This window comes from Sabethes cyaneus, chromosome 2 (assembly GCF_943734655.1).
Source record: "Sabethes cyaneus chromosome 2, idSabCyanKW18_F2, whole genome shotgun sequence".
In the NCBI taxonomy this organism is placed as follows: domain Eukaryota; kingdom Metazoa; phylum Arthropoda; class Insecta; order Diptera; family Culicidae; genus Sabethes; species Sabethes cyaneus.
Window position 1 is genome coordinate 139001715 of NC_071354.1, and position 14960 is coordinate 139016674.

General features: G+C 36.1%; 5 protein-coding genes across 5 annotated transcripts; 3 read left to right on the forward strand and 2 right to left on the reverse strand.

Annotated features, from left to right (window-relative positions):
- Positions 1-587: 587 nt before the first annotated feature.
- Positions 588-2197, forward strand: LOC128737203 (fumarylacetoacetase). The gene is made up of 4 exons (XM_053831794.1): positions 588-739; positions 804-887; positions 981-1716; positions 1824-2197. The coding sequence occupies exons 1-4, from the start codon at positions 656-658 to the stop codon at positions 2162-2164; spliced, it is 1245 nt and encodes a 414-aa protein (XP_053687769.1). The 5' UTR covers positions 588-655; the 3' UTR covers positions 2165-2197.
- A 4491-nt stretch (positions 2198-6688) lies between these two features.
- On the reverse strand, positions 6689-8444 carry LOC128737321 (PHD finger protein 7-like). Its single transcript, XM_053831938.1, has 3 exons — positions 8211-8444; positions 7707-8154; positions 6689-7655 (listed from the first exon to the last, which is right to left on the reverse strand). The coding sequence occupies exons 1-3, from the start codon at positions 8364-8366 to the stop codon at positions 6691-6693; spliced, it is 1569 nt and encodes a 522-aa protein (XP_053687913.1). The 5' UTR covers positions 8367-8444; the 3' UTR covers positions 6689-6690.
- A 2048-nt stretch (positions 8445-10492) lies between these two features.
- On the forward strand, positions 10493-11658 carry LOC128735018 (INO80 complex subunit B). Its single transcript, XM_053829475.1, has 2 exons — positions 10493-10595; positions 10654-11658. The coding sequence occupies exons 1-2, from the start codon at positions 10559-10561 to the stop codon at positions 11616-11618; spliced, it is 1002 nt and encodes a 333-aa protein (XP_053685450.1). The 5' UTR covers positions 10493-10558; the 3' UTR covers positions 11619-11658.
- A 40-nt stretch (positions 11659-11698) lies between these two features.
- On the reverse strand, positions 11699-12558 carry LOC128735020 (dynein regulatory complex protein 8). The gene is made up of 5 exons (XM_053829477.1): positions 12537-12558; positions 12319-12435; positions 12113-12236; positions 11847-12057; positions 11699-11788 (listed from the first exon to the last, which is right to left on the reverse strand). Exons 1-5 carry the CDS (start codon positions 12556-12558, stop codon positions 11699-11701), a joined length of 564 nt encoding a protein of 187 aa, XP_053685452.1.
- Positions 12559-13563: 1005 nt separating this feature from the next.
- On the forward strand, positions 13564-14833 carry LOC128735019 (uncharacterized). Its single transcript, XM_053829476.1, has 4 exons — positions 13564-13637; positions 13706-14284; positions 14334-14556; positions 14628-14833. The coding sequence occupies exons 2-4, from the start codon at positions 13751-13753 to the stop codon at positions 14708-14710; spliced, it is 840 nt and encodes a 279-aa protein (XP_053685451.1). The 5' UTR covers positions 13564-13637; positions 13706-13750; the 3' UTR covers positions 14711-14833.
- Positions 14834-14960: the final 127 nt, after the last annotated feature.

The following is a 14960-nucleotide window of genomic DNA, read 5'->3' on the forward strand; positions in this document are numbered from 1 at the left end:
CGCTATGCCCATGTCTAGTATAACCATTAGAAATGGTTAGCCTTTTTGCCAAATTTTTGGTAGACAAGCTAATTTAAATTACATTGGTTTCTTTACAAAAATACCGAAAATGATCAAAATTAGGCATGAAATGAAATTTGTCAGTTTTTCAAAAACGTACACTTAAAAATTAAAAACCTAATGGCTATTAGTGACGCTCGCATTTTTATATTTTTTCGTATGCCACCCTACCCTACCTTCTCGCAATACGTGGCCCCACGTTAAAATATTATGTGTAAAGAATAAAAATTTTCAACAGGTTTAATAATTTTGGAATTTGTCATATAACTTTGGGTTGATTTAAAATTTAATTTCTAACATGCTCCAATAAGAGTTAGCATAGGTTTTGGCAAAGCACATCAACAACCACATTTAATACCTATACAGAACTATAAAATCTAAACCAGTGTTAAAGCAAACGCTATCTTAATGTATTCACAGTAAGCAAACAACAACCGGCTGCCACATAAACTTGGCTGAATGGTCAGATTGCTTTTAGTACCCATCGAGCCTCGAAGCTAGCAACAGCTTATTTGCCTGTTGAAATATTACGCCGGAGTATTATCGGCTCACTCGTTTATTTGTTGTAAAGATCATCATCATTGCATGCTTAAGAATGAAAAGTTTTGTTGTAATTCCTCAGAATAGCGATTTTCCTATTCAAAACCTACCTTACGGAATTTTTTCAACGCAGGAAAACGTAAGCATTTAATAAAGAATACTTTAATATTGGAAAAACACTAACAACTATTTAAATGTTACAGCCAAGAAAGAGAATTGGAGTTGCCATAGGTGAACATACGCTTGACCTTGGGACCGTCAAACAATTCTATCCAACAAAATATCATGTAAGTGTCTTCGCCGATCGTTTCAGGCATATTCGGCTTGGGAGATTTATTAAAATAAATATTTCAATACCAATTTTATAATGTTTACTGCAGGATGTGCTATCTGCGCCAGTTCTCAACCCTCTCATGTCTTTGGACACAGCGGCTTGGGAAGAGATACGTAATATAACTCAAAATCTGTTGCTAGAAGGATCCGAGCTCCATAACAACACTGAGTTGCAACAGACCGCTTTGGTGCCTTTATCTTCGGTAACAATGCATTTACCCGCTGACATAGGAGATTATACCGATTTTTATTCATCCATACATCATGCCACCAACGTAGGTGTAATGTTTCGCGGAAAAGATAATGCTCTAATGCCGAATTGGAAACATCTCCCGGTGGGATACCACGGTAGGGCAAGCTCAGTAGTGATTTCTGGAACACCTATTCGGAGACCTCTTGGACAAACACTTCCTGTCGACGGTGCCGATCCAGCATTTGGTCCGTGTCGTTTATTCGATTTCGAGCTCGAAGTGGCTTTCTTCGTTGGAGGTCCCCCAACCGAACTCGGTGAGCGGGTTACTGTAGATGACGCAGCTAAACGAGTATTTGGATTTGTCCTGATGAACGACTGGAGTGCTCGTGATATTCAGAAATGGGAGTATGTTCCACTCGGGCCATTCACAGCAAAAAATCTCGGAACTACTATATCTCCCTGGGTAGTACCAGTGGCAGCGCTGGAACCATTCAAAGTCGATAACTTTCCACAGGATCCAAAACCATTTGCATATTTAAATCACAAGCAGAAATTCAACTTCGACATAAAACTGGAAGTGGATATCAAACGTAAGAATTTTGTTTACTTTTTCTCGCTTGACAACAAACTGGTTTTCCGCCGGCTAGACGTGTTTTCTGAATTTTTATTATTTATCATTCTTCTGTCTCCCACATAGCTGCTAAGGGTGTTGCCACGACAGTATGCCGTTCCAACTATCGGAACCTGTACTGGACAGCTTTGCAGCAGATTGCTCACCACACGGTGACTGGTTGCAATCTCAGACCAGGTGACCTCATGGCTTCGGGAACCATAAGTGGAGATTCATCCGATTCGTTTGGATCTATGTTGGAATTGAGCTGGAAAGGTACAAAAGCAATTAATCTCCTTGGCGGAGAGTCAAGGAAGTTTATACAAGACTATGATGAAGTTATAATTCGTGGTTTTTGTCATAATGACGATCTTAGGATTGGATTCGGTTCTTGTAGTGGCGTTGTACTACCAGCCAAACTAATGTAATGTAGAGTTGTAATTCAGAAGCAAAAGTTTTCAATATACCTATACGAAGTTTCAATTCATTTTCTCAATATGTCCAAAAAAATATGTTGGAATCAACCAGAGTTTACAGTTGTAGATGGCTGCAGTGATAAACTGAATGACCGTTCCGCACTTCGAACCACAAAATGTCATATCACAGTATTATGGAGCGTTAGTCCGTAAAACCTTCCTAATAACAATAGGGGTAATCATTAAGACCTGAGAATCACGACCACTGGCGTGTTCTTGGCCTTAACAGAAGGATACACATTCTTAAATTATTGTACAGGTTTAGGCAGAAGGATCCCAGGTTCCATGATATTATGTCTCTTGCATTCACTCAGAACTTCAAAGGAGATTTTCCGATTTTCTTGAACATCGTATACTTTTAACATTCATGTCTTGAATAAAAGTATCACAGAATAAAATTTTTTAGCAATCAAGGAAAAATAGCTAGAAAATTTTTTCATGATGCTCGTGTGTGTTACATTTACCTTGTTTCCTGAAACCGCAAAACTTTAGGATGGCGCTAGAGTTATTTTGTTATTTTTAAGCACCGCATATATGGGAGTGGGAGATATGTGAACAAAAATAAACTAATTAAACTCAAATATGCAACCGATATATACCTAGTTGCTGTTTATACGACACAATTGCGTTGAATCGCAAAATTCCTACACCGCAAAATTCATTAAAATCACTGTAACTTTTTTATCATTCAATATTTTTCACCAGATTCGGGGATTTTTCCAAATTCGCTCATATAAATAACCCAAGTTTGAGCACCATAGGTCGAATTACATGCTACAATTCGATTCATCAACTATCTAAGGATTCTAGAATTTAAGTACTTTAAATAACGGAACATAATTCGCCTAGCTTCAAATCTGCGTTCGTGACTCAAGACTTGAGATTTTTCAAATATTACCTATTTTTTGATGGAATCACGTTCAGTGCATGTGTTGTATTCGCGTATTCCAGTCAAGTGCTATCCCTTCAAGGTATGGAGATAGCAACAATTGAGCCAATTGGTAGGCAATCAATAAAATAAGGCTATTGCAAATATTTTTAAAGCTTTTGTCATCCCCCCCCCCTCTTTGAAATTGGCTTGAAAAATCGGGGAGCAAAAAAATTATTTGCAGGTTATCAGTTACATTTTTTTTATAAAATCAATTGTCTGTGGGCTCTACAGCTTAAAAAACTCGAAAATTGAGTGTACGAGAGAAGTTAATAGCACACGGAACAGAAATGAAAATTTAAACAATGGAATTTTCGAAAATCGGCAAACAAATTTGTTTTCGTTATTGTCGCTCTTTTTATAGGTTTTTGCATGAAAAAAAAGAAGTGTATATGAAAAGCAAGCTTAGATCTGATTTTCACGTTTAACTTTAAGCTTAAAACGCATATTTTTTTGCTCGATTTAAAATTTTTTTGTTTTTTTTTTCCGCTTTACGTTTTCAATTGAAACCCAATGTTATATCAATTATCATACAATCGTTACATCTTTTATGAAGCGATTGGTATATAAACCATTGAAAGTCGGTGAGAACTGGCCGAGTTATTAGTGTTCAAAATCTTTCATTATTTCATGGCAGTCGTCTGAACATAAATTTTAGAAAAAGACATCTTACGGTCACGTAGTCTCAGTAAATGGTAGCAGAAAGGCAGAATTTATAGCGATGTGAAATATTATTAAATCTAGATAGAATTAACAAAAGGGCGAATGTCGCAAATGTAAACAAAACGAGTGAGAGTTACTTTTTGCTGGACCAGCATAGGAAAATCAACCCTCACTCGGTTTGTTTACGCTTGCAACATTCGCCCTTTTGTTAATTCTATCTTTAAATATTAAAATATTATTAAATATTATTCTCCTGTACCCAAACATACTCACCAGTCCTCTAAAACTCTGGATAACGACGAAGATATCCAAAAAGTCGGTTTTGTTGATAGTATTTAATATTGGACACCAGACTTTCCCCTCAGATCTCATTTGTTCAATCTGAATCGATTTTATAATTTTTACATCATTTTCAAATAGTTTATAGTATTCGTTGAAGTTCTCTTTACCCATTGGTTTCTCGAAACCTTTACCTGTACTGTGTGATTTTTTACTCAAAAAATATCGAAAATGTTATTTATTATTCCTGTAAATCATGCAGTTTTTTCACAGTCTTCGAAATCAATATTTGTATACCTCAAGTTATTCAGTGTTGTTGTAATTTTATTGTAAGCTTGTTTAACATCGATCAATCAGTTCAAATACATTCCAAATATATAAAGTCCACAGAGATTTTGGATATTGTTTTTATTTTATTTTATTTTTTTAAACTATTATTCTTTCAAACCGTACCCTGATTTGAATAATTTTTAGCAGCTATTGTGTTACCTGACTCACTGCGAATATGCGTACGCAATAATTGTATTGTGAAACTGAATTGTTATTTATGCAACTTTTTACAAATTAAATGCAATAACAAAAGCACAACTTATAAAAAATCGTTTGTTATCGATATTAACTGCATATGCGTTATAAACGAATAAAACGTATGGTTACGGTTTATTTCAATAATACGCATATTCGCAGTGAGTCAGGTAACACAGTAGGCTATCATCAAGCAGACATTACGGAATCCCATGGAGGTCAAATCTGAGAAAGACATGAAGAAAAAGTGGGTTTTCGTACAGATGAAGCTGCAGCCAGGTTGTACAAAACTTTTTGAGTGGAGTTAAGCGTAAGGTACGAACATACGGTTGAATTGAAGCTAAATCAAATAAATATGCCAAAAGCTTACTAATGGGATATATTTTGTTGTCTGAAAGTTTGAAAAGGAACGGCAATTTTCTACAGCGTTTCTTCTGCGGTGCAATTTGATGTGGGACGTCCTTGGGTGAGGAAAAAAGAGATTAAATTCTCTCCAGCTTTTAGATTTGGTCCCAACTTATTAGCAGCAGATATACAAAAAAGGGAAGCTTTCTGGTCTGGATAGAGCGAATCAATCAAAAAATGTCCGATTGATGTTTTCCGACTTATCGACTCGAGTTGTCATAAACACCAACGCTTCCTTATAGCTACTGGAAGCTCATCAGATTTTTCAGCAATGGATCCAGCAAATTCGACGATGCCTGTAAATTCTTTTCCTGAATTCCGATCAAATTGCAAAAAAATATGTAGTTTTACACATAAACAATATACGGAAATTTGCCTCAGTGTACCTCTTTAGTCGGAAAGGAACATATTTTTTTAACTATATTATTTCATGTATATATATATATGCGTAACTCGCTGCATTTTTTCTTTTAGAGTGGTTTTAACCCAAAGGGTCATTCAGCATTTAATGCATTTAATTTAATAATTTAGAGAGAGCTCTCGGATACTTTTTCAAAAGGACCCAAGTAACATTGAGCAGCGTTGTAGCGCTCGGTTTGCCAGACTGACCTCGTCTAAGGGCGCCAGCTCTTGGGGACGCCAAAAAGGGACTGAATTTCATTAAAGTACTATCCATAAGTTTAACGAAGTACTAGATAAGGAGATGCTATACGACTTGTGTAACTCGTGAAAAGCGTAAAAATGAGAGCATTTCATTCAGAATGCATATTGACATAGGACACGAAGGGTACTAAATCGGATCTTCGCCAAAGGCACCACAATGTCACGCAACGGCTGATTATAGATAGTAGCGGTAGAAGCGGTAGCGCGAGTTCTTGCGCAACCCCTGTTTAACACCCTCGTTCTGTATTCCGACGAATCTTAATTTCGTTCGAACTACACTGAAGTCGCTTTTTATAAAACAGTTTGTTTTTACGCAACTATTTTTACGCGATTTTTGGAATTTAAGCGGATGTGCTCTATAAGTCTAAATTTACGCGTGGTTTTGGAATTCACAAGATTTTTTTGCGCATATTTTGAAATTTACGCGGTTTTTTAAATGAATTTCAGAATTTACGCGGTTTTATCCGATTTTCCGAATTTACGCGGTTTTGATTGATGCGGAACATATCCTTCGCGTAAAAAGCGTATTTCGAACGCTTTGTTTCACACATTTGATTTTGCTGGATGAATGAAAGTTACCATCCACTTTCTTTCGACAAATCGATCCGTCGGAATACAGAAAAATAAGACTGTGAGTCTCGACTTGAGTGGAAATTTTAAATGATCGTCTTTGTTGGCGATGGAACGAGGCGTCAGTGTTACGACTGTTAGTCTGTACGTTACCTTTATCGTAATGCAACCCGGTAGTCTAGTTTTGTTAACCTTTCCGCGATTTGATAATTTTTTGCATATAGAAACAAATTCGTCTTTAAAAAAATGCCTGATTTTTCCAACATGATCTTGAAGGATTGGTGCCACACCTGCTGTTTAGGTCTCGGTGCACAAGTGCACTAGATTATTAACATCAAAGGATGTACAATAAGGTTCAATTTCTGCCGCGTGCGTCAATTTGAAAAAAGCATAAAAGGAGTTATTCAGAATATCCTGAATTTATTCTATAATCTTCTAATAAAATTCAGAACAGTTTTATGAACGTAGCATCCATACAGTAGGAACAAACGTATTCGTCGACTGTTTTCACACCAGCGCATTCGATATGCATAGTTCCACCACCACAAGCTTTGCAACCAATGAGCTGAAGTTTCTTCGTTGATCCTTTCGGCACTCTGCAATTATTAGCTGTGCATTTATTTTGGTGAATGTCCTTATAAGCATCCTTCTCCAGTTCCCAGCTAGCGTCTCTCATTGGAACAAATATGCCATGCAATTGAGCATGCTTTATGAAATCTTTGCTCTCATAACAATTTGGGCATTTGAAATAATATCCGGACTCGAAGGCAGCTCTTTGTATACATTTTCTGTGATACCAGGTATATTCGAAACTCTGATCATTTGCGGACTTTTCGGGTGGACAGATAGCAAAAAATGTTGAAATAGGTTTATATGGTGGCAAATAATCCCAACAAATCCAGCATTGCGTACTACTTCCGTGGGGCTTCTCTACATAGATGGGCTGATGTTCGTGACAAAAAGACAAATGTTCTGCAATGAATTGAGTCAAACAGCCATGTTTGTAACCACATATGTAGTGAAACCATCGCTGGCACCTATTTTCAGCACATTTTATAGGGGCCGAAGAGCGCTTGCAATAATCACAGACCTTATCACGATATTTTTCAAATGAATCTATAATATCTTTGACCAAAAATCCCAAGATGCCGGATGTGTCGCACCCTTGCTGAATAATCAGTGTTCCTGAGAGTAAGCAAAAATAATGGCATCGAAGCAATGTTTTAGTTTGTCGTTTCTCGATAAAATCTCCATATTTTAGGGCATTTTTTTCTGATAGCAAGCATATGTCACAAGCGTAATCAGTATCTGCGCTCAATATAGTTAATTTGAACCTCCGATCTGCCGCAACAATAAGACCTTCACTGTAGACAATAGTTTCGTTGCAATTTTCAGTTTCATCCACTCGTGCTGGAAAGCAATCACTACATATTTCGATAATATGAAAAATTTAAGTATTACCTGTGCCAGACATAGATGGTTCTATTTCCATCCTCTTATTGACAGAACTATTCTCCTCCACAGGTATAACGGAATCCGACTTTTGACTATAGTACTGCTGAATCTCTAAGACCTTAGCACAAATAATTTTGTTAATCTCTTGCAATCCCGAATATTTTTTATTAGGAACATAATGCACATCGGAAAATATATCATGCATTCTTTTTACATTTGTCACACCAACCATTTTCTCCAATTCGACTAGTATGTTTTCTATAATAGTTTCGGTAGTTATCAACACACGATTAGTGAGGGCAAACATCCGATAATAAGGGTTTGAATATTTATATCCTTTCAGTAGCTCAACTACGCGAGCATTGAAAAATGCACCGCTGTCAGTGGATGTATAATATTTTGCCAGTTCATCTGACGTGGGAAGACATTCGGCACAAAATAGCAATTGGTCATTCTGGAAGACAGTAATTTAAAACATACACGAAACGTTATTAGAACATGTTTGCTTACCGAGCTCGATAATAGGCAATTAAGTTTTTCATTTGGAGGTAAATAAAAAAGAAACGGTGTAAACCGGCAGCAACTTCGACAGGATATAAATCGAAATCTATCAAAACCGACGTATAAATAATCACGAATTTCAAGAACATCTTCACTGAGATCCATTATTTGTACTTCAACTGCTTCAACTCTTGAGAACTGAGGAAATATATAAAAGTCAAACACATAATTTCGGTCACGGCACGGTGCGGGTTGGACAAATTTTACAGCATAGTTTTGTGTTTATTTTCATGATTTTCATTATTTAATATCTCACCAGCTCACAACTCACTTGCTGAAAATTATCGATTTTTATTTTTCCCATCCCGATATTTATCGATAATCGATAATGAGAGCAGAGCTGCCATAAATACAGATATTTGTGCATGCATAAATTTGGGACCCTACCGTTTTCTCCGGAGTATTTAATTTTCTCGATCTAATCTTTTAAATAACATAAATAGTTTATGGACTATATACTTTAAAATTCAGGAACATTAGTAGAGCCAGAAATCACAGCAACTGAAATAATCGATGGGTCCCAAATTTATGCATGGACAAATATCTGTATTTGTGGCAGCTCTGAATGAGAGAGATGATCCAAGGTCACACACTGAAACAAGAATCATGGTAATTGTTACCATATTGGAGGGTAAAATTAAGAGGACACTCCAGTGAATTTTTGCAGAAAAGATTTCTGTTTAGCTTAAGCAGTGTTCTGGTCAAAATTACTATGCGTCTCTTTCGGCGTTACCCCGATACATAACAAAAATAACAGAATCGTAGTCAAAATTACTAGACATGACCATGAAAGGTGGTAAAATTATCTGAGAATATATTACTTGTACTAGAATCATGGTAAATTTGAATAGCTTTTTCATGGTACTTACAAAAAGCATGCGTTTTCTGCAAAATTGTGCGAGATACCATGGTTTTTGTTTCAGAGCATGCACGTTAAAACCCTATAAAGATATTGTCAATTTCTCACCCTTTCGTACGCGATGAATTATAACCGTCGCAGTCGAAACCGTCGCCAGAATCGTCGCGAGGGCAAATATCGTTTATTTTGTCATGTAAATCAATAGCTTAGGTGCTAGACAAGCATAATGTATACTTATAACTCACATATAGCCACGCAGATTCTTTTTGCGACGATTTCAAGCAGTCAAAAAAGTGAGCAGCGCGTTTTGTTACCAAAAAAACGGACAATATAAAGTCTTGCCGTCTGAAATTCTGTCGATTTGGTAACCCTGCATATGTTTTAAAAAACCAGCAACGTTGCCAAAGGTGCAAACCTGTGCCTGGTTTGGTTACGTGATTTTGCCAATATCAGCAGCTTATTGTATGTTTCGTTTTGACTCAATTTTTATTGTCAACTGTTAGCATTTCAATTTGAAACATTTACTTCAAAAATGAGGTATTGTTTGACATTCTGCTTATATTTAGACACAGATGATTTTACAAACATTACCTTTTATTGATTTTAGATACTAGAAATCATCGCCGTAAGCGGCCTGTATTGTGTGAGCTTATTTAGTCACAAAAGAAGCTAGTCACAACAATGTAAGTTTTTTAATTATATAATAAAAAAGTTATTATTGTACCTTGCAGCAATTTTACAAGTCCTACGCAAATTTGTTTTTAATAATAATTATCCTGTACTTACTAAATACTCTGAAACTATGCTTGTTAAGCAAGGAGGGGTGCAGTGGGGAGGCAATAACGAAAAACTGATGGTTCAAATTGCTAAATTACAAGCATTTGTGGTAAACGCAGAAAATAACCACGCTAATAATTTTCGCGTGGGACTCTAAATAGGTGGAAACTCCGCAATATCAGTTGAACTCAACAACAGATTGTTGTTTCTATCATGATTTTTCTGCGTGATGTCGTCACTTTCTTGTTAGGCACCCTATGCTTAGAGTGACTGTATACAGAGTGGCGACAAGTCATCCCAAATGTAATGCAATGCGGTTTTTCCAAGGTTTTTCTTTCTCTTTCCTGCATACGCGTTGGATAGGTCGTCTGCTCGATTGGAATGACACTGACAGATAATTATCATTCCAATTTCCAATTTTGACATTGTCGCCACTCTGTATATAGTCACTCTACCTATGCTGTAAATAATTCTTTAATATTATCGATATAATTCTATATTATCGTTATATAAGATTGAGTGAGCTCGAAAACTTTCCCATCACTAATAAAAAACAATGTTATTTATTTTTATTGTTATTATTCAATAGCAAAAGCATACGTTTAGTACATGTTCAATAAACTATTACTCTAAATAAAATTATAAAATACTCTTTAAAACAATGGGTAAAAAGAAGGAAAGCTACAACGAACGAGCAGGTAACAATAAATATTAAGATATTTAATAAACTGAACGTGAATAACCCAGAGTTTTCAGATGGTGATGGCCAGAATTTCTTCCACAAAAAGCACAAAAAACATAAAAAACACAAAAAGAGTAAAACACAATCTCAAGTCTACGATTCCTCATACGATTTCGTACCAGATGAAGTAGAACAAACTGTTGAAGTTATGGAAGAAGTAGAATATATGGAAGCAGATATAGAACCAGAGATTATATCAGAAATTGAAGCCGAGGCTCCTACTTCTCCTAATGTTTCTGCAGCATCATCTTCGATAGTTCCACTAACTCCTTCCTCAGGAAATTCACTAACAAAGATTTCATTTCATGGAAAAAATACATCATTAACAAAATCTGCCAAAAAGAAGAAAGGGAAGGGAAAAGATAGTGGAACATCTAGCGAAGAAGAACGCTGGTTGGACGCTATAGAGTCGGGCAAATTAGAGGAAGTAGATGATGAGTTAAAAAAGATTAAACCGAAAGATCCTAAACTAATGACCGCGCGACAAAGAGCTATGTATGAACGCAATTCGGATAAGGATACTATGGCTCCGGGTGGTGAACTGTTGATGGCCTTGCCAACTGGTTATAAAGAAAAAGTTCTAACAGCAGAAGCCATACAAAAGGCACAATTAAAATCTCAAAAACGCAAACAAATGGCTGACGAGAAACGGGAAAAGGATAAGAAAAAAACGATGGAACGTTTGCTTAAGAAACAAGACTCCAAATCAGTAAAAGCCATTAAAAACAGACCAGTGAAAGCTCAACATCCAGTGATCACTTATATCAACACGGTTGAAGGTAGTACTATTTCACTTCCACCGAATGTTAATTTTCCGTTAGAACCGCGAACAGAAAAAAAGGTACCCAAACCGATTTTATGTGGTATCCCGAATTGTAACAATATTAAACGTTATAACTGTTCAAAAACTAATATTCCACTATGCAGCTACCGCTGTTATAAAATGAATGTCGACTCAATAAAACAAATAATTTGCTAGTTATATTTAAAATGTATTATTCATTGTGTTTTGTTTAAAAGTCAACCTGTAAATATAGAAAATCAAAATACCGAATGTGATTATCTTCTGTAGAATTTAAAAATAGTCTTTCGTTTAATTTGATTTCGAAGGCTATCAGCTAACGCATAAATTGAGTCTTGAGGCTCGTACTATCAAGATAATGAATGCTGAAATAAGGTCACATTGGTTCGTAACATTATAGCTTACCAAAAGTTGATTTAAATAGTTTTCGTATGCAATTTTGTCGGTAGTCATATCGACAGCAACGGCCATCATTTCTTCTAGTTCCTCTGCAGAGAATGGTTCTCCCTCTTCCGTAATTAATTTTGTCATATAATCGCGATCAACAAAACCTTTTCCTTCCTGATCCAAAACGCGGAACGCTTTTAATAGTTTTTCTGGGGGAGCTGGTTCTAATCTAAAAGGAAGTAGATTAAACAACCTGCGCAGTCATTTTCAATACCAGTAAATACTTGTGTTCTGCGATCAACTGGCTGACATACGGTAGAAATTTGGATAGATGAACCGTGCCATTAGAATCTTCAAATTCGGTGGCCGAAATTACTTCATTGACATCAGCTTCCGTTGGAACACAACCTAGAGATAAGAAAACTTTGAATTAATCTCTCGTATATTATGATATTAGAAGGGGTAAATCAGGTATAATTTTAATACAAACCAAGAAATCTAAGAATAGTGCCAATTTCCCGCACATCCACTGTTTTATTGCCGTGATGATCGAAAATAAGAAAAGCATCTGCAATGCGCTTTTCTAACTCATTTTCTGGGTTTATGTCTGGTATAGAAACAACATAACAGATTAGTGTTTTTCGCTTCAAATAATTCTTGTTCCTAGTGATGCATTTGTCTAAAGAAGACTAGCTTAGTTTAAAATACCTGGGTAATCGAGATCAGCCATATCACAATAAAATTATCTTAGCTATGCTACCAATATCCAAAAATTGATCGATAAAATAAATTTGCTCATCACCATGGTTACAATGATAGGGTACCTAAATATATCAACGAATGGGTTTCAGTTGGTTTCTTTTAGGGAATGAAAATAAACTGGTTAATTTGGTGTATCACACTAGGAAATGTTGAAATTGAAGTTTTTTCTATTGGGTTTAAAAATTATTTTACAAAAAAGTATGAAGACGGTCGCAGACGGTTCTTAGAGTACAGGACAATTACGGGGCTAGTGCAACGATCCTATACTGACTATAGCAGCACCTCCCAGCCGTAATTCGAACATACGACTGGCTTGTTAGACCAGCATCGTACCCCAAAGCTAACTGGGCTGGGCCATCTGAGTTAAATCATCAGCTCATAATAAATTACAAATCTTCTGGCGACCGCATTTTGAAAATTTTTGTGGGACTTGTAGTAGCACTAGTCAACTTAAAGTAACTGGTTTGAAACCAGTATATTGTTCACGACTGTTAACTGACTTAAGGATCTTGCTCAACCGGCTTTTTTTGCCGAATTGACCGGCCACTGGCTTTGCAAGAGAAAAACCGTTCGGACCGGCCAAAAATCGGCCACTTATGGCAACCCTACAAAACATAGTATACCGCACGACTAAAATATACGTATATTTAAGTCGTGGTATACCGTACAAAAAATAGAATTTTTGTTTGAGCCTTCTGTTAGGCTTTGGCTGAGTCCGATGACGGTCCATCTCGCCAAAATAGAATATATGCCATTGAACGCACAAGATAATAGTTTGAATAAATTATTACAGTATATTGTTTAGGGGTTCTCTTATTTTGTTATACTTAGCCTACTTAGCGAGCGCAATTATTTCTTATGCAGCCTGCGTAAATATCGATAAAAAAAACCTTGAAATTTAAATCACCTAGTATCAATATCGTAGGCATCGATCGATCGCCCATCCGACGTAAACATAAACAATTATAGCATAAGGATCAGCTTGTTGAACATAATATGAATTGTGCTAATTGTATTCTATAGTTCTACCGGTTCTACACAATACAGGTATTATATTGTTTTTGTCCCTACTGAGTGGAGTGTTCGTTTGTTAAATGACTTGTTTGTCTTCACAGGATAAGAAACGTGTGGTGTAAGCGCCTGGAAGTTAATATTCTAATATGCCGAAGAAAGTAATTAATAAACGTATTACCTGGAACGAAAATCATGTATTGGAAATCCTACAATACGTTCGGCAAATCTACACTCCCGAAAAAGAACCTTATGTAATAGTTTATGAACTACTAGAATTATTGCGAGACAATCCAAGGCTTGCCGTGTACAGTAAAAACCAATTAAAGATGAAATTGCATCAAATTAAACAGGCAATTGATAATTATGTATCCGGTTCTGCGGCTGCAGGATTTATTAAACGACGTGTGTACTTTGATTTGGCTATGAAGATATATGGCAAAGCGCACACAAAATCTACTTCTTGTACTGAAAAACAAAAGGAATCACAACCAATAAACGTTTATCAGTTCGAACAAACTAAAAGGTTCAGAACTATAGTAGATAATAATTTTCATTTTCCGAAAGAAGGATACTGCCGATTGTGTCAATCTACGTGTTCGACTGGTGGTGTTGATCTTTTTCATGATACCTATGAAAATCAGAACTACAAACAATTGCTCCAAAATACGTTGTTTATTACGGTAAAAAATAGTATAAATTTGCTGCATGTTTTAACCTACGTTGTTTTAGATTGCTGAAAACTCCGATGCAAGTAGAAAAATATGTGCGAGGTGCGCAAAGTTTTTGGAGAATATACTTGCTTTTGTTCAACAATGTCATAACTCAAATGGAATATTGAGCATTAGTAGTGAATCGACGGTTTTACCCGAATTTTCTGTTGACAACCTTGAGTTAACTGGAGAAAGCGATATCCAATTAACAAAAATTGAACACCACAACACTGATGACTCAGGTACGTTTTGTATCGGCAGGAGTGAACTGTAAATCATGAACAGTGTATGATATAAAAACCCTGCTTTGCAGATTCTGATGGTGATTCATATGGAAGTGAATCTATGCAACTGGCTATGGATTGTGAAGAAGAAGGAAAATGGGCAAAAAGATAGTTAACGCTGTTAAAAAACCGAAAATTTGCGCAGGACTCCATGAAAAACGTCTCACAAAGATTCTTGAGAATAGTTAAACACTATCACTATAGAATACAAAAATGTATTCTAGAATTAGCACCATTACTCAGCATCTGATTTAAAATCATTGACGTAACTAGCCCCCCCCCAATTCCCCCTTAGGATGAGAGATTCTCTTCGTGTCTCCTCTCTTCCGCTTTTTAAGGCGAAACTAATGCATTGAAAAGAA

Bases quoted from the DNA above. Each gene is read 5' to 3' on its own strand.
- LOC128737203 (XM_053831794.1), top strand. From the start codon at position 656: ATGAAAAGTTTTGTTGTAATTCCTCAGAATAGCGATTTTCCTATTCAA. The intron at 740-803 runs GTAAGCATTTAA...TAAATGTTACAG, and splicing joins TTTTTTCAACGCAGGAAAAC to CCAAGAAAGAGAATTGGAGT. The intron at 888-980 runs GTAAGTGTCTTC...TGTTTACTGCAG, and splicing joins TCTATCCAACAAAATATCAT to GATGTGCTATCTGCGCCAGT.
- LOC128735020 (XM_053829477.1), bottom strand. From the start codon at position 12,558: ATGGCTGATCTCGATTACCCAG. The intron at 12,058-12,112 runs GTATTTACTGGT...ACTTCCTTTTAG, and splicing joins CAGTTGATCGCAGAACACAA to ATTAGAACCAGCTCCCCCAG. The intron at 11,789-11,846 runs GTAAGCTATAAT...TTATCTTGATAG, and splicing joins ACTATTTAAATCAACTTTTG to TACGAGCCTCAAGACTCAAT.
- LOC128735018 (XM_053829475.1), top strand. From the start codon at position 10,559: ATGGGTAAAAAGAAGGAAAGCTACAACGAACGAGCAG. The intron at 10,596-10,653 runs GTAACAATAAAT...CAGAGTTTTCAG, and splicing joins AAGCTACAACGAACGAGCAG to ATGGTGATGGCCAGAATTTC.
- LOC128735019 (XM_053829476.1), top strand. From the start codon at position 13,751: ATGCCGAAGAAAGTAATTAATAAACGTATTACCTGGAACGAAAATCAT. The intron at 14,285-14,333 runs GTAAAAAATAGT...ACGTTGTTTTAG, and splicing joins AAAATACGTTGTTTATTACG to ATTGCTGAAAACTCCGATGC. The intron at 14,557-14,627 runs GTACGTTTTGTA...CCTGCTTTGCAG, and splicing joins CCACAACACTGATGACTCAG to ATTCTGATGGTGATTCATAT.
- LOC128737321 (XM_053831938.1), bottom strand. From the start codon at position 8,366: ATGGATCTCAGTGAAGATGTTCTTGAAATTCGTGATTATTTATACGTC. The intron at 8,155-8,210 runs GTAAGCAAACAT...ACTGTCTTCCAG, and splicing joins ATTGCCTATTATCGAGCTCG to AATGACCAATTGCTATTTTG. The intron at 7,656-7,706 runs GTAATACTTAAA...ATTGCTTTCCAG, and splicing joins ACCATCTATGTCTGGCACAG to CACGAGTGGATGAAACTGAA.